Source organism: Erinaceus europaeus, chromosome 11 (assembly GCF_950295315.1).
Source record: "Erinaceus europaeus chromosome 11, mEriEur2.1, whole genome shotgun sequence".
Taxonomy (NCBI): domain Eukaryota; kingdom Metazoa; phylum Chordata; class Mammalia; order Eulipotyphla; family Erinaceidae; genus Erinaceus; species Erinaceus europaeus.
In genome coordinates this window covers 20,015,478-20,040,396 of record NC_080172.1, presented here as the reverse complement: position 1 = coordinate 20,040,396, position 24,919 = coordinate 20,015,478, and the positions used below count along the sequence as shown (strand labels likewise).

At 42.8% G+C, this 24,919-nt stretch overlaps 1 protein-coding gene across 1 annotated transcript; it reads left to right on the top strand.

The window, feature by feature from the left end:
* The first annotated feature begins 334 nt into the window (after positions 1 to 334).
* On the top strand, positions 335 to 18,842 carry GLRX (glutaredoxin). The gene is made up of 3 exons (XM_007531421.3): positions 335 to 610; positions 12,948 to 13,068; positions 17,754 to 18,842. Exons 1-2 carry the CDS (start codon positions 404 to 406, stop codon positions 13,059 to 13,061), a joined length of 321 nt encoding a protein of 106 aa, XP_007531483.1. The 5' UTR covers positions 335 to 403; the 3' UTR covers positions 13,062 to 13,068; positions 17,754 to 18,842.
* The last annotated feature ends 6,077 nt before the right edge of the window (positions 18,843 to 24,919 follow it).

Sequence of the window (24,919 nt, the reverse complement as noted above, 5' to 3'; positions counted from 1 at the left end):
GGGATGATTCTACCAGGTGTGTTTTTCAAGCCCTGTCTCTGAGAGATTTTATTCTAAGAAGTCAGTGCCTTACTCAGCCTCCCTCCCTGAGGCTAGTCAGAGCATTTAATGCTTGCCCAGAGGTTGATTTAACTCTCCTCTTTGCCATAAAGCAGGCTCTTCTGAAACATTAGAGAACAACAACAATGCCTTGAGACATGGATTAAATACATGTATAATTCCTCAATATCTCCAGCTGGTGTAGAACACCACATGACTTTGGAGCTGTCCCTTTAAAAATCGAATGAGATACTGGGCAAACTCCTCCTCCAGGGAGGTTCCTTTAAATGAGAGCAAGCTGGCCGGTCTTGGTCTTGTACACTAGGAGTAATACCTGCAATTGAAGAGGCAGCCGTTTGTCAGCATGGCTCAAGAATTTGTGAACAGCAGAATCCAACCTGGGAAAGTGGTTGTGTTCATCAAACCCACCTGCCCCTATTGCAAAAGGGCCCAAGAACTCCTCAGCCAATTGCCCTTCAAACAAGGTTATCTAGAATTTGTTGATATTACGGCCATTTGTGCCACAGAAGACATTCAGAATTATTTGCAACAGCTCACAGGAGCCAGAACGGTGAGTCTGGGGTTTGGCTTAAAACGGATGGGGTTGGGGGGTAGGGGGAGATTCCAGATCCCTTTTCTTCTCTGAGCTGTGAGCTTTCTCTAGGACACCGCTAGGATTCTGTCACTGGGGTGGTGCAAATGCTGTGCAGGGTGGGGGAGGGTGTCTAAGAGAAGACACTGCTCCCTTGAATGGGCAGCTGGACTGCAGCCAAGAGTCCTCTTGGCTTTGAGGAGGGAGCACAGCTCATTGATTATGTGCCGCTCAGAGTCTGCCGGATGTATGCCCAGCAGCTGTCTGGGAGTCGCTAAGTAGTTACTCTCCTCTTTGTCTTAAGCACTGCCAGGAAGTGACAGTTTTCAGTTCACAGAGGTTGCTTGACTGTGCATTTCTGTTCCACATGGAAATTGTGTGCACTCTTCTCTTTTTTACATCGCCAAGTTAGACTTGCTGTGTGTCCTTCAATCTTTCCTCTAGGTGTTCTTTAACCATAATCCAATTTGCTCACTCTTCCTTATCTAACTCTTCCCACTAGAAAAAAAAAAAAAAAAAACTAACTGCATGATTTGTTCCTCAGTTCTAAGTTATGGGATGTTTCCTCGCCTGACAGGGTAGTGAGTCCTGAGAGCAGAGTTCCAGTCTGGCTCTGGACAGTGGCTTGCTATGTAGTCTCTGGCAAGCCACCACTTCTGTGGCTATCACAAATAGGGCTTGCAAGACTAGAGGTGCCCAATAAGTCTCCTTTGCTATGAAAAGACCATGAAGACTTACAAGATTTACCCTCTTCAGAGTACTCCTGGTTTTATCTGGGATGCCCAGGCATACAAATTGCCTGTGTCATGATATTCTGGTTCAGCTCACCCAAATTCCCTCTCAGGAATTCTAGGATTTGGTACTTGCAGAAGCCCACATTCTGAATAGTTCAGGTTAAGTTTGACATCCAGGCTTTTCTCTGGCTTCTCATTGTAAAGTTTCAAGGCTATTTCTCTCTTTCTTTTTTTTTTAATTTTTAAAATTTATTTATTTTCCCTTTTGTTGCCCTTGTTGTCTTTTGTTGTTGTTGTTGTTGTAGTTACTGTTGTTATTGATGTTGTAGTTGTTGGATAGGACAGAGAGAAATGGAGGGAGGAGGGGAAGGCAGAGAGGGGGAGACAAAGATAGACACCTGCAGACCTGATTCACTGCCTATGAAGCGACTGCCCTGCAGATGGGGACCCAGGGGCTGGAACCGGGATCCTTATGCCGGTCCTTATGCTTTGTGCCACCTGTACTTATCCCGCTGTGCTACTGCCTGGCTCCCTCTCTCTTTTCTTTTTTTTTTCCTCCAAGGTTATTGCTGGGCTCGGTGCCTGCACCATGAATCCACTGCTCCTGGAGGCCATTTTTTTCCCCTTTTTGTTGCCCTTGTTGTTGTAGCCTCGTTGTGGTTATTATTACTGCCATTGTTGATGTTGTTCGTTGTTGGATAGGACAGAGAGAAACGGAGAGAGGAGGGGAAGACAGAGAGGGGGAGAGAAAGACACCTCCAGACCTGCTTCACCGCCTGCAAAGCAACTCCCCTGCAGGTGGGGAGCCGGGGGCTCGAACCGGGATCCTTACGCCAGTCCCTGAGATTTGTGCCACATGCGCTTAACCCACTGCGCCACCGCCCGACCCCCACCCCTCTCTCTTTCTTTCCTGTCAGAAATTATTTGGTACAGAGGGAGACTCAGTGTGTTAGCCTGAGTGTCTGCTGTATGCTGACAGGCTCTCATTTTTGGGAAGCCCCTGAGCAGAAGGCACAGTGACAGAGACTCTTGCCAGTTAGTTGAACTATCAGCTGTTTAGCTGCAGGTTGTGAGAGGGGAAGGGTGGTATAAATACTCCATGAGGCACTTCCTCCAGCCACTGGGTCCTTTTATTTTATTTATTTACTTTTTAAAAAATTTTTATTAGATAGGACAGAGAGAAATTGAGAGGAGATGGGGAGACAAAGAGGAAGAGAGAAAAAGAGACACTTGTAGACCTGTTTCACCACTCGTGAAGCTTTCCCCCTGCAGGTGGAGGGCAGAGGCTTGAACTCAGGTCCTTGCACGTGGGTAATGTATGCACTTAATGGGGTACACCACTGCTGGCCCCCTTAGCCATTGGTTCCTAAATGTTGCTGCATATTAGCGCCACCTGAGGAACTGAAAAATAAGAATAATCCTTGTGTGGCAAAATAGTTTATCTGGATAGCACACAGCCCAAAGTTGAGCCCAGCTCCCACTACATTGAAGGAAACTTTGGAGCTGATGTCTCTTTCCTTCTCCCATCATTCCCTTCTCCCTTTCCTTCTTCCCTGTTTCCCCTTTCCCATGGGGAAATGGCCACTAGGAGCAGTGGGTACATTGTGCAGGCACCAAGCCACAATAATAACCCTAGTGGCAATAATAATAATAATAATAATAATAAACAACTATTTGCCAGTTATGCCTTAATAAAGCAGAAAAAAGGTTTTCCTACCAGCCATCCCCTCAAAAAAAGAAGTGATCAGGAGTCAGGCAGGCTTAAGCACACGTGGCGCAAAGTGCAAGGACCCGCAGAAGGATCCGGGTTCAAGGCCCTGGCTCCCCACCTGTAGGAGAATAGCTTCACAGGTGGTGAAGCAGGTCTGCAGGTGTCTATCTTTCTCTCCTCCTCTCTGTCTTCCCCTCCTCTCTCCATTTCTCTCTGTCCTATCCAACAACAATGACATCAATAACAACAACAACAAAGAAAAACAACAAAGGCAACAAAAGGGGAAATAAATAAATATAACAAAAATAATGTCTTAAAAAAAAGAAGAAGTGATAATAGATCATTTCAATTTGCAATAAGCTTTGTGAGTTACAACTCTCAACCCGAGAACCTCTGTTTGCTAGCAATGAAAGCAAACCTCTAGACCAGCAAAACAGTTTGCCTTTGCCATGCACACAACCTAGCTTCCAGACTGGTCTCCACCACATTGGAGGAAGCTTTGCTGTTGTTGGGTGACTTTCACTATCTCCCTCTGTGTGTCACTGTCTCTGTCACTGTATGAAAAATCCCAGAGTGTTGACAGTCTGGCCATAACAATGAAACTTCTTTTTTTCTTTCTTTTTTTTTCTTTCTCCCTTCCTTCCTTCCTTTCTTTCTTTTTTATAGCCACCAGGGTTACTGCCAAGATTTGGTGCCTACATAATGAATTCACTGCTCCCAACAATCTTTTTTTAATTTTTATTTTATAGTAAAGAGAGAAATTGAGAGGGGAGAGTGGAATAGACACCTGCAGCACTTTGTCATCGCTTGTGAAGTTTCCCTCCATAGGTAGGGGCCAGGGTTTGAACCCCAGTCCTTGAACATGGTCACATGTATGCTGAACCTGGTGCACCATCCACCACCCAGCCCATCAACAAACTTCCTCACTCCATTTTTAAATTTCTTTTTCTTCTGGTGGCCATTTAAGCTTTTAAATTAAAGCAATTTTTTCCACCGTTTTTTTGAATCCACAGGAAGAAACAAACTCTATAAGGTTTTAGGTTTCATGGTTCCCAGCCATGAAAAGTTCCTATTTGACAAGATTGAAAACTTAAGAGAAATTGCTATTTTCCTTGTCCAGGAAAATTTGAGAGCAGTTGCAATAGTATTTGTCCTATAATAACCCATGACGCAATTCAATAGCCAGAACCAGATGGACTTGTGTTGTATGCTTCACATTGGTTTGGTCTCCTCCCCACCCCCGCCTCTGAGAGACTTGGTTTGGCCCTTGCTAGTTTCGCCTCTTTTTCTCCCCGCCCCCTATGCTACGTAGTTTGGGAGTTGTTCAGGAGTTCTTGGTGTGGCTGTGTGAGGAAAAGGATGCAGGACAGATCTGTGTGGTGATTAGTTTGGGTTAGTTTATGAATCGTTGTTCGTGAATAAAGAAATATAGCTTCACTGCCCAGCCGTGTGTCTCTGGTCGTCTCTGTCTACCTCCGCAAAGCTAGCCCGGCCTGCTGGAGCCCTGAACATTCACGACAGACTTGACTAATAACAGAAGCTCAGGTCTTCTGGCCAGCCATGGAGTTGGACAAAATTGTTTTGCCACAACTTCTAGATCTAAGTCTTCACTCATTCCTTCTCTCATGCCTTCCTTTATGTAGATCCAAGCTTCTGGCCTATGCTCAGATCTGACATAAGGTGGTGCTGAGAATCAAACCTGTGACCTCTAGGCTCTCAGGCATCTCTAAGTTTAGTAGTCTAAAAGGCTGAACTATCTCCCTCGCCCCCATATTATATTATTTATTGTATATACTGAAATTTAAGTTCCACAAAAATAAGAGCTTTAGTTCTGTTCATAGTAGAGTTTGCAATATCCACAAAAATGCCAAAATAGAGTAGTTACTTAAAACTGTGTTTCATCTAGCAAAATTATCCTGCAAAGTAAAGAATAAAGACTACACATACACACACACACACACACACACACGCACACGCACACACACACACACACTGCACTTGTTTCCAATAGACCTGTCTTGCACTAATTATTTGAAGAAATTCTTCAGAGAGAGGCAAACTATCATCGGTCAGAAGCTTGGATCTACAACATACTATTATTTAATATTTAAAGAATTATTGATTCTCCTCACTCACCCTCTTTCTCATAGTAAAGAAGTCCTTAACATTAAATAACGTACATTGGAAGATGATGCCTGGTTATGGAGAAGATATAAGTAGGCAAAAAAGGGAGGCCTAGGCAACAAGGTCTTAAATGGAAACATCAGGATCTCATTGATTTGAGCAGATCTCTCTAGGTAGTAAAGGGACAAGACATGAAGAAATTTGGGGGAACAGAGCAATCCAGGTAGAGAGAACAGCAAGTGTAAAGGTCCTGTGGCAGAAGCCTGCCTCACAGGGAGGGTTGGGAGGCTGGAGCACTTGGAATTGAGTAGGCTAAGAGATGAGGTCTGCAAGATGATGGACCATAGGTTGGGAAGACCTTTTAAGCTATCCTAAGGACTGTGCTTTGTGACAAGGGATGAAATGCTACTAGAGGGTTTGAACAGAGAAATGATTCAGTCTCACTTAGTTCTGACAGGGTCATCCTGGTGGCAATGTGGAAAGGTAAGGGTTGGAACTCTGACAAACCTAGAGACTGTCGCATGAATTCAGAAGAGAAATGGTGTCCTGTGGCCTGGGAAGTAGTGCAGTGGCTAGAGCACTAGACTTACAAGGATGGTGTCCCAAGTCTCTCATATGCCAGAGTGGTGGTTCTCTCCCCCATTTAATAAATGCAGATTAAAAAAATACATAATGTTATATAATGATTTCTAATGTTGGACTTAAAACTAGAGGACTTAACTTTACAGAAATCCATTGTCCTTCAATTCAGCCATGTATTTGGACAAAGCCACTTTAATTTTGCTGCAGCCACAGCTTCTAGGTCAATGTCTCCATCATTTATTCCTTCTCTGATATCTTTCTTTAAGTAGCAGGCACATAGTCAAGGAGATGAGGAGATGTATTGGGAGTATCTGAGTAACTTTAGAGCATAGAGGCAGCTCCCTGAAATCTACCCAGGTAGAGTAATATTACCAGCCTCAGTTCTTACATTGGTAATTCCTTTTCTGCATTTCAACCGTTAGAGACTCTTGAGTCTTCTAAAGAGGGGCATGGGGCCAGGGAGAAAGACACAGAAGGGATATTTCCTCTTCCTCCTTCAGCTAAGCCAGCAGTTTCCTGTGTTGTCACCACCCCTCTCCAGCCCTCCCCACCCCCATACACATATACACTATGGTGTGTAGCCTGTCATTGAGCCCCCAGGGTGTTTTCAAGTGGTTTTGCTTCTGCCAAGTCTAGAGGGTGGGTGTGAGGAAAGGCACAAGGGGATTTTTTAGTCTGAGATAAACAGGTTTCTTGTCCAGATGGTATGCAGAAAACTGCACCCTGGAGACAGCCTGCTCATATTTCAGAGCTTGGTTCTGGCCATCAGGGGCTGTAGGAGACCTGTGGTAGAGGGGTGGGATTACGCAAACAAACCAGGCTGCACTGTGGTAAAGGCTGCTCGGTGGTTGGTGGTTTGTAAGTGTGATCTGTGAGCACTCAAGCCAACATCTTCGAGAGAGTAATCAGAGTCCTAATCCTTGACTCCCACCCAGAGTCTCCTGGGAATATCAGATATATCTGGGGCAAAGGGGAATAGAAACCTGTCTTTAATAAGTCTTTCAGTAGTTCTGGGATGTGTTCAAATTTGAAAATGACTATCAAAGGAGAATTCTGTTTGTCAGGGACTTTTATTTATTTCTGTCATCACTGGAGCTTCACTGCTGAACATTTTCAGATAGAAGACCACAGTATCAAGATTACCTCAGTGCCTTAGAACTCCTGTGTGGGGAGTCGGGTGGTAGCGCAGCGGGTTAAGCGCAGGTGGTGCAAAGCGCAAGGACCAGCACAAGGATCCCAGTTTGAGCCTCTGGCTACTCACCTGCAGGGGAGTCGCTTCACAAGCGATGAAGCAGGTCTGCAGGTGTCTATCTTTCTCTCCCCCTCTCCATCTTCCCTTCCTCTACATTCCTCTCTGTCCTATTCAACAACGATGACATCAGTTACAACAATAATAACTACAACAATAAAACAAGGGCAACAAAAGGGAATAAGTTTTTTTAAAAAACTAATAAATAAAAAAAAAAAAAGAACTCCTGTATGGTGCCCTGGACTTCTTCTTCTAGCATTTGCCCTATGCCCTGGACTCAAACCTGGGTTGTGAACATGGAAAAACAGGAATCTTCCAAGGTGAGCTATCTTGCCAGCCCCTTCTAGTCAGGACATTCTTGCAAACTAATTTAACTCACACCTCCTCAGCCAACACTCTGGTCAAAGCCAGAGAAGTAAAATTGCACAAGGCTTTTTAAAGACACATTCATTTTAAGGTTACATCATTCTTATTTTAAACTATATATATATATATATATATATATATATATATATATATATATTTGTTTTATTTCACTAGGCTATGTTTACAAAGGAATGCCCCTGTAGTATAACCACACTACAGTTATTCTTGGATTCGTTGTACTTTATTGGTACAACTGATGATAACCAAGTCTTTCTTTAATGTGGTCTTTTTAAAAATGTATTTGTTAGGGGGCCAGGTGGTAGCACAGCAGGTTAAGTGCATATAACGCAAAGCACAAGGACCAGCATAAGGATCCTGGTTCGAGCCCCTGGCTCCCACCTGCAGGGAGGTTGCTTCACAAGTGGTGAAGCAGGTCTGCAGGTGTCTCTATTTCTCTCCCCCTCTCTGTCTTCCCGTCCTCTCTCAATTTCTTTCTATCCTATCCGATGACAACAATAACAACAACAATGATAAACAACAAGGGCAACAAAAGGGAATAAACAGCCTCCAGGAACAGTGGATTCGTAGTGCAGGCACCGAGACCCAGCAATAATCCTGGAGGCAAAAAAAAAAATGTATCTGTTGTTAATAGTTTGTTACAAGATTGTAAGATTACAATGTATAGTTCCACACCACACCCTCCACCAAGGTTCACCATCCCCACTCTCCCAAAGATAATCACCATAGTTCTCATAAGTTCTAAAGTTTGCTTGCTTCTGTTTTGTTTGGATTTTTCTTTTTCTTTTTTTCTCTTTTTGCAAGTTCATATAAATCAGATCGCTAGATTCCACATATGAGTGAAGCCATCTGGTAATTATCTTCCATCTCTTATTTTGCTAAGCATAATGTCCTCCAGTTCCATCCATTTTGTCCCAAAGGACACAGTATCATCTCTTTTTTTTATTGCAGAGTAGTATTCTATGGAATATATATCCCATGACTTTTTTAGTCAGTCATCTGATGCTGGGCACCGAGGATGCTTCCACTATAGTGAATAATGCAGCTATGAACATAGGGGTGCAAAAGTCCCTTTTTTAGTGCTGGAGTGTCCACTGGATAAATGAGTGAGCCTTGTTTTTTCATGTGTATGGCCCAAGGCTGAGCTGATCATAGCAACTTCGGAGCTATGATGTTTTTTCTTGTTTGTCTTTCTATCTGAAAAAGTCAGCCTGAAGCTGTGAAGCTCTAGTGATGAAAATAAATACATAAATAGATAGATAAATTAAAACAAAACAAAACTAGGTCCTAGGGACAAATTTAGGTTTCTAATTTCCTTCTGTGGTGTCTTGATAATAATTTTGTTTTTGATGAATCCTTACCAAACCATGTGAAGCAGGCCTTACTTTCTGGACATTACCTGGATTCTCTGTGGAACACAATTCTGAGTATTTTGTCTTACTCTGGAGCATAGGAAATAATTGTGGCAATGCAAGGTATGGGATTCTCTTTAACTTTGGGTCTTTTTTTATTATCTTTATTGACTGGATAGAGACAGCTAGAAACTTAGAGATGCAGGGAGATAGAGAGAGAAAGAGGTAGAGAGACACCTGCAACACTGCTTCACCACTTGTGAAGATTTCCCCCTGCAGGTGGAGACTGGGGGGCTTGAACCTGGGTCTTGTTAACCCCCTGGTCTAGAACTTGACTGGGTCGTAGTGAGAGGACTTCCTTCTCCTCCAGGATTGTAGTAGTTTCTGGAATTCTGGAATGTGTCTGTGCCTAGTAGCAGGGGGGGAGCTTGAATGTCATTGGCAACATTTCTTGAAGGGATCTATCAAGGCTTGTAAAGCAGATGAATGTACTGGCATGTTGGTATGCTTCTAAATTCTGCTTATACGACCTTCTGTTTTGATCATCACATTAGGTTCACTTGTATTACTTATGCTGTGGTCTATTTACATAATCACTGTTTTACCTGGCTGAGGTCTATTTACATAATCACTGTTTTACCTGGGTCCCACCCTGCCTGCAGGGTATTGGTTTAATCCCCACTGGTTAGATGGAAGCTTTCTATGTTTCTTTTTTTGCTCTGCCCCCTCTCCTAGTCATTTCCTTTCCCTTGCCACTTCTAGTGAAGAGATGCATAAAAGTCGATGTATCTGATTATAAATGAGATACTGCTTCCCAGCTCAGCCATGAGTCCCTGGTCGTCTCTCTATCCCGCCCGCAAAGTTAGCTAGGCACTGGCTCTAGCACTGCAGTGCTTAAAACGTCAAGGACCAGGGATTAAAGAGCTCAGACACCACCACACCTTCCCCAGCTGAGGATAGTTTCCCAGCACAGAGAGATGACTATGGTAAAGTGTGGACCTAAAAAATAAGGTCACAAACCTGAAACAAAGTTTTTTCAGAAGTATTTAAAAAGCCAACCTCTTGCTAGTTGTGAGAAATCAGCTGGAGGGCTTGGGTGTGGCCTCAGCTGTAAAGAAACCAGAATTCCTGGGGGGTCGGGCGGTAGTCCAGTGGGTTAAGCGCATGTGGCACAAAGTGCAGGGACCATCGTAAGGATCCCTGTTCGAGCCTCCGGTTCCCCACATGCAGGGGAGTGAAGCAGGTCTGCAGGTGTCTATCTTTCTCTCCCCCTCTCTGTCTTCCCCTCCTCTCTCCATTTCTCTCTGTCCTATCCAACAACAAACATCAACAATGGCAATAATAATAACCACAATGAGGGTACAACAACAAGGGCAACAAAAAGGGGGAAAAATGGCCTCCAGGAGTGGTGGATTCATGGTGCAGGCACTGAGCCCAGCAATAACCCTGAAGGGAAAAAAAAAAAAAAAAAGAAAAAGAAAGAAAGAAACCAGAATTCCATCAGGGTGGTCTAAGTGTAGCCAGCCCAGATTCTTTTACTTTGAAATGTGCTTCTGGAGAGTGGAGTGTTTAAATTGATTCGATAACTTCATGAAGAGCAGACCTACTCTGTTGGAAATTGTGCAAACAAGTGATTTCACGATTACAACAGAAAGTCTTGACAGAAGAATGTCATTAAATGATCTGAAAAAAAAATTTGAATCATAGGAAATGCTCAAGAAGGTTGACATTCTTTCTTTTATTTTTTTTTCTAATTTCTTTATTGGGGAATTAATGTTTTACATTTTCTTTTTTTAATTAATTTTATTTTTTATCTTAATCTTTTTTGAAAATTTCTTTATTGGGGAATTAATGTTTTACATTCAACAGTAAACACAATAGTTTGTACATGCATAACATTCCCCAGTTTCCCATATAACAACACAACCCCCACTAGGTCCTCTGTCATCTTCTTGGACCTGTATTCTCCTCACCCACCCACCCTAGAGTCTTTTACTTTGGTGCAATACACCAATTCCTGTTCAGGTTCTACTTGTGTTTTCTTTTCTGATCTTGTTTTTCAACTTCTGCCTGAGAGTGAGATCATCCCATATTCATCCTTCTGTTTCTGACTTATTTCACTTAACATGAATTTTTCAAGGTCCATCCAAGATCAGCTGAAAACGGTGAAGTCACCATTTTTTTCAGCTGAGTAGTATTCCATTGTGTATATATACCACAACTTGCTCAGCCACTCATCTGTTGTTGGACACCTGGGTTGCTTCCAGGTTTTGGCTATTACAAATTGTGCTTCCAAGAACATTTGTGTACACAGATCTTTTTGGATGGATGTGTTGGGTTCCTTAAGATCTATCCCCAGGAGAGGAATTGCAGGATCATAGGGTAGGTCCATTTCTAGCCTTCTGAGAGTTCTCCAGACTGTTCTCCACAGAGGTTGAACCAACTGACATTCCCACCAGCAGTGTAGGAGGCTTCCTTTGACCCCACACCCTCTCCAGCATTTGCTGCTGTTACCTTTTCTGATGTATGACATTCTTACAGGAGTGAAGTGGTATCTCATTGTTGTCTTGATTTGCATTTCTCTGACAATCAGAGACTTGGAGCATTTTTTCATGTGTTTCTCGGCCTTTTGGATCTCTTCTGTGGTGAATATTCTGTCCATGTCCTCCCCCCATTTTTGGATGGGGTTATTTGTTGTCTTGTTGTTGAATTTGGCAAGCTCTTTATATATGTTGGTTATTAAACTCCTGTCTGATGTATGGCATGTAAAGATCTTCTCCCATTTGGTGAGGGGTCTCTTGGTTTGGTAGTGGTTTCTTTTGCTGTGAAGAAGCTTTTTAATTTGATGTAGTCCCATAGGTTTATACTTGCCTTAGTCTTCTTTGTAATTAGATTCGTTTCATTGAAGATGTCTTTAAAATGTATGCAGAAAAGAGTTCTGCCAATATTTTCCTCTAAGTATCTGATAGTTTGTGGTCTAACATCCAAGTCCTTGATCCACTTGGAATTTACTTTTGTATTTGGTGAAATACAGTGGTTCAGTTTCATTCTTCTGCGTGTTTCAGCCCATTCTTTCCAACACCATTTGTTGAAGAGACTCTGCTTTCCCCCATCTAATAGACTGGGCCCCTTTGTCAAAGATTAGATGTCCATAGGTGTGAGGATGTTTTACATTTTCTACATGCATAGCATTTGCCAGTTTTCCATATAACAATACAACCCTCACTAGGTCCTTTATCATCCTTTTTGGACCTGTGTTCTCCCCACCCCCCCACAAACCCCAGAGCCTTTTACTTTGGTGCAATACACCAATTCCTGTTCAGGTTCTACTTCTCTTTTTTCTTCTGATCTTGTTTTTTAACTTCTGTCTGAGAGTGAGATCATCTCATATCATCCTTCTGTTTCTGACTTATTTCAGTTGACATGAATTTTTCAAGGTCCATCCAAGATCGGCTGAAAACGGTGAAGTCACCATTTTTATAGCTGAGTAGTATTCCATTGTGTATATAGACCACAACTTGCTTAGCCACTCATCTGTTATTGGACACCTGGGTTGCTTCCAGGTGTTGGCTATTATAAATTGTGTTGCTAAGAACATATGTGCACACAGATCTCTTTGGATGGATGTGTTGGATTCCTTAGGATCTATCCCCAGGAGAGGAATTGCAGGATCATAGGGTAGGTCCATTACTAGCCTTCTGAGAGTTCTCCAGACTGTTCACCACAGAGCTGGACCAATTGACATTCCCACCAGCAGTGCAGGAGGGTTCCTTTGACCCCACACCCTCTCCAGCATTTGCTGCTGTTACCTTTTCTGATGTATGACATTCTCACAGGAGTGAAGTGGTATCTCATTGTTGTCTTGATTTGCATTTCTCTGACAACCAAGGACTTGGAGCATTTTTTTCATGTGTTTCTCAGCTTTTTGGATCTCTTCTGTGGTGAATATTCTATCCATGTCCTCTCCTCGTTTTTGGATGGGGTTATTTGTTTCCTTGTTGTTGAGTTTGGCAAGTTCTTTATTTATTTTGGTTATTAGCCTCTTGTCTGATATATGGCATGTAAAGATCTTCTCCCATTCTGTGAGGGGTCTCTTGGTTTGGGTAGTGGTTTCTTTGGTTGGCATTCTTCCTAATGTAATCAGTTTTTTTTTCTGTCCTGGTCTGCTTGTTTTTTTCAGGTACCACGGGTCTTTCTTGGTAAAGAGTGTATTGGTGGGTGCAGTGATCTAGTAAGTATGCATCAGAGTGGGGAACTTCTGATGCGCCTGAAGGCAATGGGTGCCCTACAATAACCAGCAGGTGAGTGGCCAGTGGGACCCTGGGCCAGAGCACTGAGAGATGGGAGAATTCTACAGCCACATTTAATTGCAAGCTAGGAAGTTTGTCTACTTAGAGAGTGACTGGGCATGACTCCAAGAGCTGCTATCTATGACATCCACATAGTACAGCAGGATTAATTGTGTTAGCAAGAGAAGTATCCTTTCACTTAGCCTTCATTTAACATGTTGGAAAGTCGTGATGTATTTTTCTGTGCAAAAATATGGCATGACTTTTCTGACAACTCAGTTGTTTTATTTATTTATCTATCTATCATCTATCTATCTATCTATTACCAGAGCACTGCTCAGCTCTGGTTTATGGTAGTTCTAGGGCTTAAAACTAGGACCTTTGGTGCCTTAGGCATGAGAGTCTCTTTGCAGAACCATTATGCTATCTCCCCAGACACAACCCAGTATTTATTGAGAACTTTAATTTGTAATTTTTATTCATTTAATTAATTTATTTTAGTTTGATCAGACAGAGAAATTGAGAGGGGAGAGGGATTAGGAAGAGGGAAAGAGAGATACCTTCAGTACTGTATCACCCCTGGTAAGGTTTTCCCCCTGCTGATGGGGACCAGGAGCTTGAACCTGGGTCCTTACACATGGTTATGCCTATTCTCAACTGTATGAATCAACTCCTGATCCCTAATTTTTATTTATTTTAATGAGAGAGAAAGAGATCCAGAGGGAAAGATACAGAGAAAGAGACCAGAGTACTATTCAGCTCTGGCTTATTATAGTGCTGAGGATTGAATCTGGACCTCAGAGCCTCAGACATGAAAACTCTTCCCTGTAGGCTATGGAAGCCTGAGGGCTTTTAAATTATAAATAGACTTCTTAGCTTAATCACTGACTCCTGACCAAGAGATAAAGCAGGGTGTGGCAGAGATAATCCAGTGATTATGCAAAGAGACTTTTACAGCCCCTCAGCTATGCCACCAAGGTATAGGTCTTCTCCTGAGTATCCTGGTTAGATCTCTGTCCCCTGGTGTCCCTCCCTGTTGCTGCTCCAGATTCTGAGGGCAGTAGCAATGGAAACTCAGAGTTGCACTTGGTGAGTCTCTGGGGAGTCCTCTCCTCCCTTCAGCTGTCCCCTTGTTGGTGGAGCAGACTGGAGGTGGTGTCTCAACTGATAAACTGCTGGACTGTTAGCAGTCACTTAATCTCTCCCTACGCTCTTCTCTGTCACCAGCCACACATGTTTGTACTCACTGGTGATTTAGTGGGTTCCTGTGGTCATTCTAGTCCTGCCTTGTTTTGTCCCGGGTGGTCTCCTTTGGTATTCCTAGTTGATCCGGGAGAGGAGAGGCAAGGAGAGAAAGAGATCTCCTGCTGCTTGTAGCTCCGCCTCTGGAAGTCTCCAGGGATGAAAACTTTTGTATAACCATTATGCTGCTTCCCCAGCCCTACTGAGAATTTACTATATGTCACATGCTGTACTCGATACTGATACTGGGGATGTCATGGTGGACAAAGCGATAACAAGGAACTTGGCTTCAGAAAGGTGGAAAGATAAGAAAAAGAAAGTAATTCCGGAAATAAACAAGTGGAATGTGATGGAATGCAGCGGGGAGTGGGGAGCAAATTTAATTAATATAATGAGGAAAGGCTTGTTCGGCTTAGGCCCAGGTGGCAAGAGTGAGACAACTATATAAGAATAAAGAAGAGTTTTCCAGGCAGAAAGAATAGCAACATCAAGGTCTCTGAGGTGGTGAGTACAAGATAGTCAAGAAATAATGGGAGAGCCCCCGTGCCTATAACACAAAGGGGAACATGCCAGGGTCAGATGGCTCCAGGCCCATGTGGTGGAGAACCCTTGTTCCAAGGCCCCTCTGCACCTCAGTCTCCCCTAAACACTCAAACTGGGGTGATGGAGAATAGCACTGTTTTTCTCTTAAAGAGAATTTTTATAGAGGAAAGGGGAGATAGCATAATGGTTATGCAAAGAAACCCTCAAGTCTCAGGCTCTCAAGTCCCAGGTTCAGTCCCCCATACTACCATAAACCAGAACTGAGCAGTACTGTAGTAAAAGAAAGAATAGATTAAGGGATGGGAAATAACTCACTCGGGAGGGTCATACTTTATCAGGCCAGAGGACCTGGGTTTGAGCCCCTAGGCCATTGCAGGCCTTTGCACAGGGGGAACTACTAGATGGAGCAGAACTATTGTCTTTCTCTCTGTCTTTTTCCCTCTGTCTTGTTGTTAAATATTCAGAGGCTCCAGCTGGCCAGGCTAGCTTCACGGGAGGGTAACAGAGACGCGGAGACAATGGCTGGGCAGGGAAGCTGTATTTCTTTATTCAAGAACAACGATTCATAAACTAAGACAAACTAATCACCAAACAGAACTCTGCTGTCTCTTTGCGGAGGCGCAAGCACTCTCGAACTCTGCAACTCTCCAACTCTGGAACTCTGGAGGGGTTCCTAGGGGCAGGGCCAAGCGGGCCGCGAAACTAACTGGACTGATCCAATTCTCTTGGCGGGGGAGAACTAGAACAACCCAATGTAAAGCATACAACACTGTCTCTCACTATCTTAAAATAAAGGCAAAATCGACAAACAAAAATAACAACAAATGACCCTTGGTTACTATTGAATAGTATACTAGTGGAGCCCCATCAATAACCCTGGTGTCAAAAATAAATAAATTAAAAAAAATGTTTTTTAGGCATCTGGGGAAGGTGGTTTACCAAGTAGAGAGCTAGGTTTGCCTGTGTGATCTTCTGGGTTTGATTCATGCTGCAGGAATCTCTGTAGAAGGCTATTCTCTCTCCTCCTTTTAAAATAAACAAATGAATATGCTTTCAAAATATATAGTGGTAGAAAGCAGACAGCCAAGCGGATATACTGCCAAGCTCAAGGACCTGGGTTTGAGCCCTGGCTTCCCACCTGCACTGGCTTCCCACCTACACAAGTCTGTAGGTGTTTGTTTTTCTCTCCCTCTATCTCCCCTCCCTTCTTAAGTTCTCTCTGTCCTATCCAGTTACAAAAAGGGGAGGGGAGTAATGGGGCTATCGAGTAGCACGGAGCCCCAGCAATAACCCTGGTGGAAAGAAAGAAAAAAGAAAGGAAGAGAGAAAGGAAGGAAGGAAGGAATAGAAAAGGGAAGGAAGGAAGGAAGGAAGGAAGGAAGGAAGGAAGGAAGGAAGGAAGGAATAGAAAAGGGAAGGAAGGAAGGAAGGAAGGAAGGAAGGAAGAGAAAAGGCAAGGGAGAGGAGGAAGGAAAAAGCAGGAGCACAGTGAGAGAAATGCAATGAGAATGGAGGGTAGCAGGGGATGTGGGCAGGACCCAGACACACAGGTAAACACTTTCTATTATTCCTTTTTTGAAATAAATTTATTCTCATATTAATTAGTGATTTATATGACTACAAATTAATAGGAGTGTACATAAACACCATTCCTACCATCCCATCCCCCATCCCCCACCCCGTGAAGCTGAACATCCACCCTTTCTATTATTTATAACACTTTCTGTTATTATTTTTTAATTTTTTTATTATCTTTATTTATTTATTGGATAGAACCAGCCAGAAATCGAGAGGGAAGGATAGAGAGGAAGAGAGACAGACACCTGCAGCCCTGCTACCACTTGTGAAGTTTTCCCCCTGCAGGTGGGGACCGGGGACTTGAACCTGGGTCCTTGCACATTGTAACATGTACGCTCAACCAGATGCACCACCACCTGGCCCCCACACATTCTATTATTCTAAATGAAATTTGAAATCAAGGTAATTTTTGCATTACTTGTGTCCACACTGCAAATCAATTCAACCTCATTGGCTTCCCAAATACCAAAACAAAGTTTTCTAAAATTAGCAATCCAGGGAGAGCCTTGGTTCAATGGAAAACTGTGAGAGGTGATAAACTCTTTAGAAAAAGTGCAGAATAATAGTTTTTGGGGGGATGTCTCATGAGCTTCCCTCACCCCACCTCTCAGTGTTAACTGGCATCTACTCAGGTTAATTCCCTTGACTCATCTGCAGTCAGCCTTGGTGAGGTTTTTTTTTGAGTCAATGGAGAAATGCATGGTTCTTTAATTTTGTTTGAGAACTACCTATTGCCCACTAATTAATAACTCTAGGTATCATTGGGATATATATCATACTTGTAGTGGCTATTCAGAATAGTAATAGAAGTAAAAACAAAAGGTCTGAAAAATCACAACTGAGCTTAGTGAAATAAAGTAGTCGGTGTTATAAACCTTACAATCACAATTCTGCCACATCACCACAGCAGGTCAATACTGTTATTTTTAGGATTTGCAGTCTGGCCACACTCCATGCACTAGATTTGGATTAAAAATGGAAGAAAGTTGTAAAAGTTTTCATGCCTGAGGCTCTAAGGCTCAATCCCTATCACCATTGTAAACCAGAGCTGAGCAATACTCTAGTCTCTTCCTATCTTTCTGTATCCTTCTCATTTAAATAAATAAATAAATAAATAAATTTTTAAAACATGGAAGAAAGTTTACGACTCTCCTTGGTGGATAGGGACTGGCATCCTCTAACTGCCTCTGCTAGGGTGGGCATTAGGGTTTCAAGGCCATTGTGTAGCATATGATGTTTAAATAGTGAGTATAAGTGCTCAGGTGCTGAAAGAGAAATAAAAGGGAATTTACCTTTTCAAGAAAATCCAAATTTTGATTTTTTTTTTCTTTTAGGCAGAATGGTACACAGACCGATGTCACCTCTGAAGGCAAGACAGCATTATGAAGAATGGCAGCACTTCCTGTCAGTTGGATATGGGACTACATTCACCCTGCTATGACAACTGTTAAATTTCTGAATTATGTCAATCCTAAAAAAAAAAAAAAAAAGTGGGAGTTTGGGCAAAACCAGCCTTTTCTTCTTTTGACTTAGTAAATGAACAATTTGACCAAAAGTACAGATCTGAGAAAAGGGCTGGACAGCTGTTTCTTTGGGACTGGGTCTTTGGGTTTCATATCTATGATGACTTATGGTTTAAAGCTCATTTATTGATTCAAAATATGTTCATTCTTCTTGTCCTGTGCTTCTTACTTTTTTCCCTATGTAATGGACTATTCCTCTAAGCCAGTGTCTCAACCAATTTTATTTCATGCTCCCTAGGATGAATTTATAGTTGGTTTTCTGCTATTGCCCATCAGCTGAAATTATTTGGTTCAGCTTGATGACCTCAAGGAATTGCATTATGAGATCAGTGGGTATTTCAAAGGTACTTTTTCAAACTGTCCATAGGATTCAGTAAACTTAATCTTCGCTGTTTTAAATATCCCCTCTCTGAGCTAGTGTTCATAGTAATTCTGTGAAGTCTGAAGACACTACCTGAGAAACTCTGCATAAAACGTTGAGCTTGGTTGATCTTTACTTGGTGCCAGATGATCAGACACAGTGCAGTCATTGCAGTCACATGACCATACTCTAGTCTGTCACATGACCATTTAGGTCATCCTGAATACGTGTTTAATTCTATAGCCATACTACCCTGAACATACCCCATCTCGTCTGAATATGTGTGTAGTAATTTAATTCACATTGTCCACAAAAGTAAAACAGTATTCTAGAAAACATGCAAGCCCCTACCTCAAGAAGGAACCAAGTTTGAGAAGCATTTCCTAAGTGATTTTTCTTTCTCCTCACTCTTTGAAAATATAAGAATTCTTTATCATAAGAATTGTGTATTCTGGAATTGCAAAATGAATTTTCTTCCACAGTTTCTACTGTGAATTGTTCATTTCTTTCCTAATAAAGCAGCACCCATATACAACCCATTGATTTTGGCCTGATTTTTTTTCTATCTTCTCAAGACTTTAAGGTATTAGAGTGAAAAGAATGCTTTAATACCTTAATACCTTATAATAACTCCTTAAGGTATCTGTGTGAATGTACTGGTGTAAAGCTTTAGTCACGTTTGACCTCCGCTATTGCAAATGAAAGTTTATCTTCTCCCTCACTGAGTACAAATGGTTGATGTGGTTTTCAAATTTCATACTGAAAGGACAAATAGTTTAAATGGAATATGACAACATGAGCCTACAGAATAATGCTTGGAACTCAACAGTCTTTTTCATCTCACATTTTAGTTTTCCATTTCTTGTCCAATACCCTTGCACTTTTGAATCGATTTTTCCCTTAAGGGCCCTAATTACTCTCCTTAACCAGATTGCTGCCAGTGATTGTACAAGCTTTCCCTGCACAGTGCTCAGTGCTGCCCCCCAGAGGCCCTGAAGTGTGCAACCTGCACAGTCCTGCATCCACTTGAGACCAACTGGCTTAAACTTTTACATTCTGTCCCTGGTTGCATTTCTCCTCCTCCTCCTCCTCCTCCTCTTCCTCCTCCTCCTCCTCCCCCACCCCTCCTTCCCCTCCTCCCCCTCCCCCTCTTCTTCCTCTTCCTCTTCTTTTTCTTCATCTTCTTCCTCCTCTTCCTCTCCTCCTCTTCCTCCTCTTCTTTTTCTTCTTCTTCTTCCTCCTCTTCCTCTCCTCCTCCTCCCCACCCCTCCCCCTCTCCTCCCCTCCCCCTGCCCCTCCCTTTCCCTTCTCCTTCTCCTTCTCCTCCTACTCCCTCTCCTCCTCCTCCTCTCCCTTCTTTTTCTACTTCTTCTCCTTTTCTTTTTTTTTTTTTTATAAAAAGGAAACATTGACAAAACCATAGAACAAGAGGGATAAAGACAACAATGAGATATCACTTCACTCCTGTGAGAATGTCATACATCAGAAAAGGTAACAGCAGCAAATGCTGGGGAGGGTGTGGGGTCAAAGGAACCCTCCTGCACTGCTGGTGGGAATGTCAATTGGTCCAACCTCTGTGGAGAACAGTCTGGAGAACTCTCAGAAGGCTAGAAATGGACCTACCCTATGATCCTGCAATTCCCCTCCTGGGGATAGATCCTAAGGAACCCAACACATCCATCCAAAAAGATCTGTGTACACAAATGTTCTTGGCAGCACAGTTTGTAATAGCCAAAACCTGGAAGCAACCCAGGTGTCCAATAACAGATGAGTGGCTGAGCAAGTTGTGGTATATATACACAATGGAATACTACTCAGCTGTAAAAAATGGTGACTTTACCGTTTTCAGCCGATCTTGGGTGGACCTTGAAAAAATCATGTTGAGTGAAATAAGTCAGAAACAGAAGGATGAATATGGGATGATCTCACTCTCAGGCCGAAGTTGAAAAACAAGATTAGAAAAGAAAACACAAGTCAAACCTGAAATGGAATTGGAGTATTACACCAAAGTAAAAGACTCTGGGGTGGGTGGGGATTATACAGGTCCATGAAAGATGATGAATGACATAGTGGGGCTTGTATTGTTAAATGGAAATCTGGGGGATGTTATGCATGTACAAACTATTGTATTTACTGTTGAATGTAAAACATTAATTCCCCAATAAAGAAATAAATTATTTAAAAAAAAATTGTGAGGTGGGTGGAGGAGGGGCTCGGGGAGAGGACACTGCTTAGCTATCTGTGGAGCTTCTCTCTGTGCCTTGGGGCTCCCATGGGGTAAAGGGGCTCTAGCTCAGGACCTCAAGCATGATAAGGCATGCCCTAAAAAAAAAAAAAAAAAAGAGGGATACAACTCCACACAGTTCCCACCACCAGAACCAGAACTCCATATCTCATCCCATCCCCTCCCCCGATAACCTTCGTATTCTCTATCCCTCTGGGAGCATGGACCCAGGGTCATTGTGGGTTGCAGAAGGTGGAAGGTCTGGCTTCTGTAATTGCTTCCCCGCAGAACATGGGCGTTGGCCAGTCCTCTTCTTAAACTGTGCCCTGTCTTCTTCGTTCTGCTTTCTAATTTCTTCTTCAAGGCCTGTTTTACACACTTATCTGCATATACAGACCCCCTCTTCTCAACTGCCTTTTGCGTTAGCTTGTTCCTCTCCTACAATGTTAAAGCACTTTGGAACATTTCTACTACCAGCTGCTAAAAGTCATGACCATCTGTACTCTAGCCAGATTCAGAAGTATTGAGAGAGTTTCAACTTAGACATCTTGCTTTAATATCATTTTATTTTAATTTTTGCCTCCAGGGTTATTGCTGGAGCTCAGTGCTAGCACTACGATCCCACTGCTCCTGGAAGCCAGTAGTTGTCTGTCATTCTTTTACTTCACTAAATATGATCACCTCCAATTCCATTCATTTTTGTCCTGAAAAGCACAATATCATTTTTATTTTTAATTATTAATTAATTTTTGCCTCCAGGGTTATTGTTGGGGCTCCATGCCTGCGCCACAAATCCACTGCCCCTGGAAACCTAATTTTTTCCCTTTTGTTGCCCTTGTTGTTTTATCGTTGTTGTGGTTATTATTATTTTTTTACTGATGTCATTGTTGTTGGATAGGACAGAGAGAAATGAAGAGAGGAAGGGAAGACAGAGAGGGAGAGAGAAAGATAGACACCTGCAGACCTGCTTCACCACTTGTGAAGCGACCCCCCTGCAGGTGGGGAGCCAGGGGCTCAAACCAGGATCCTTAAGCCGATCTTGCGCTTTGCACCACGTGTGCTTAACCCGCTGCGCTACTGCTCTGCCCCCATCATCATAATTTTTAATTGCAGAGTAGTATTTCATAGTCCCATAACTTTGCTGCTGATGTAGTCAGTCTGCATTTATGGCTCCTGTTCTCAAAAAGTTGGTTTTTTATTCCTACCCCTCCCCTAGTCTTTAAGTTGTTGCTGTTTTACATTTGAAATACTTTCTCAATTGCATGGAGATCTGTGTACTTTTAAAAAATATTTATTTATTTATTCCCTTTTGGTGCCCTTGTTGTAGTTATTATTGTTGTTATCGATGTCGTCATTGTTGGATAGGACAGAAAATGGAGAGAGGAGGGGAAGACAGAGAGGGGGAGAGAAAGATAGACACCTGCGGACCTACTTCACCGCTTGTGAAGAGACTTCCCTGCAGCTGGGAAGCCGGGGGCTCAAACCAGGATCCTTATGCTGGTCCTTGCGCTTTGCGCCACGTGCCGCCCGACTCCCTACCTGTACTTTTAAATGAGGCTTCAGCAGTTGGTTGAAAGATTTGTGTGTAGGGAATGGATTTGTCAGCTGGTGGACTTTACCACAGTTTTCCACCGAATGTCACCTTCTCAGCAAGGCCTCCTACATCAGCTTATGTAAAACTTTACTGAGCATCCTCTCTCCCTCTTCTTTTTACTTTCCTCAAAAACATGTATCTCCTAATATGCTGCATAATTTAGTTGTTTTTTTTAAAATTATCTTTATTTATTGGATAGAGACATCCAGCAATTGAGAAGGGGGTGATACAGAGGGACAGAGAGAGAGAAACACCTGCTACACTGCTTCACCACTCCAGCTCGAACCTGGGTCCTTGTGCACTATAACGTGTGCTCAACCAGGTGTACCACCACCTAGCCCCTAATTTATTTGTTAATTTTGTTTAGTACCTGTTTGCAACACAGATAGATGAGCTCCTTGGAGTCAGGAATGTGGCTTTATTTATTGCTGTATCTCCAGCATCAAGACTGTCCACACATAGTAGACACTTAATAAGTATTTGTTAGGTGTATTAATAAATGCATGATCAGGTGCAGATACTCCCATGCTAGTTCCTTTGAGCCATTCAGTTGCTCCACTTTCACAGCTGGAGGAGAGCCTGGGCAGGCCACCAAGGTTCTGATGCCAAGCAAGAAAAAGAGACTTGGCAGCTCCCTGGTCAATGTGCAATCTCTCTCTCTCTCTCTCTCTCTCTCTCTCTCTCTCTCTCTTGCCTCTAGGGTTATCACTGGGGCTTGGTGCCTGCGGTTTGAAACCACTGCTCCTGGTGGCCATTTTTTCCATTTTATAGGGCAGGACAGAGAGAAATTGAGAGGGGAAGGGGGAGGAGGAGATAGAGAAGGAGCGAGAAAGACATCTGCAGACCTACTTTGCCACTTGTGCAGCGGGACGTCCCCCCTGCAGATGGGGATCTGGGGCTCAAATCTGGATCTTTGTGCAGGTCCTTGCACTTAGTCCTCTCCGCTTAACCAGCCTCTATGCCGGCTCTCATAGCATCTGATCCTTGCCAGCTCTTTGCTGGGCTACTCTTGTGTGATTTGCCAGCATAGAAAGAATTAACTCTACCCCACTTTTTTTTGTTGTTGTTATTTCTTCGGCTTTATAGTTTTGGACCTAGCTTTTTGGTTAGAAGGAGACAAAGAGATGAAAGACATTACAACGTTGATGTTTTCCCCAGTATGATAGGGGTTGAGCTAGAACTTGGATTACACGCAAGGTAAAGCAGGCACACTATCCAGGCAAGCTATTTTGCTGGACCTGTTTGCTCCTTCATAAAATGGAGCTAATGGGCGTAGTTTTCTTGGGAGGAGTAAGTGAGGACAGACTTATAAAATCTAAAGCCAGCACCTTTCACAGAGTTAGCACTCTATAAGTACTAGTGTTGTTATTAATTAATGTCATTACATTTCCCAGTAATCTCATGAGGCTGGTGTTGTCAGATCTCCATTGTAAATGAGTACAGTGAGTTACAGCCCAAGGTCATCAGTGGCAGAGCTGAGGAGAACAGAGCTTGACTCCAAAGCCCACATGATCTACCACCTAGCAAATGCCCCCCCCCCATAACTATTCTTTGACAATGTGGTCGCCCATGACATAGCAGTTGTCCTCACAGGTAGGTGAGCTACTTCATATTTTAAGAGAGATTTATGTAGATATAAGAAATAAAAAGAAAAACCAGAACAGTGCAGGCTTAGGGTGCCAGAGACTAAAACCTGCAATCTCTGGCATCTCAGGCATAGAAGTCTGGCACACCACTACCAGCTCTATCTCCCCAGACCCAAAAGAACTTTCCACCTGGGGTGATACCCTTGAACATTCAAAGAACAGCGAAGAGTTGACAGAAAGAAGCAACAAGCCTAAAATAGACTTTCTAGCTTCTTCACACAGGACGACCTGTAGTTTGACCTGCTCTATTCCTAGCTTTGGGTTCCGGTTTATTAAACATTTTGTCCTGCTTTATGTCTTACCACCTTTCAGCCACCAAGTTGCAGATGCTACTGTGATTCCATCCTGACTTCCCTGGGTAGATAATCTCAACAATGTGTCCTAGAACCTCACCTCTCCAGATCCCTGTCCCACCAGGGAAAGATAGAAACAGGCTGGGAATATGGATCAACCTGTCAACACCCATGTCCAGCAGAGAAGCTATTACAGAAGCCAGACCTTTCACCTTCTGAATCCCATAATGATCCTGGGTCCATACTCCCAGAAGGATAAAGAATAGGGGAGTTTCCAATGGAGAGGATGGAACACAGAACTCTAGTTATGGGAACTGTATGGAATTATACCTCTGTTATCTTACAATCTTGTTAATCATTATTAAATGACTAATAAAAAATTTCAAAGAGAAACAACAAAAATAACCAGAAAAATAATGCATAGTTAAAGTTATACTCCTGTTTACTTAAAAAGCAAGTGATCCAATAACTGCCTTCGTTCTGCTGTTTCCAGCATGGTCCAGAACTTGAGGTTCAACAACAAATCCCTCACAGTCAGAACTGCCCTAAAGGGAACAACAGGGTGTGGAGATGAATTGATCTGTGCAACCCAGGCCATGCTATTTTTATCCCCAGCATTATTAGCATGCCTTGACATCTGGCTGACACAGGAAGTCACACTCCCAAATTTACTACACCATAAAAAGTGTTAGTAGGTCCGGGGACATAGTTTACATAATTCAATCCTGACGTATTTTCAGTTACATTCTTTTTTTATATTAATAGCAGCCTTTTCTTTTTTTCTGCAACACAGGGGCCTCAGACATTGACTCTACCTCACCAGGCCAACTTTTTTTTTTTTTTTTTTTTTTTTAATTTT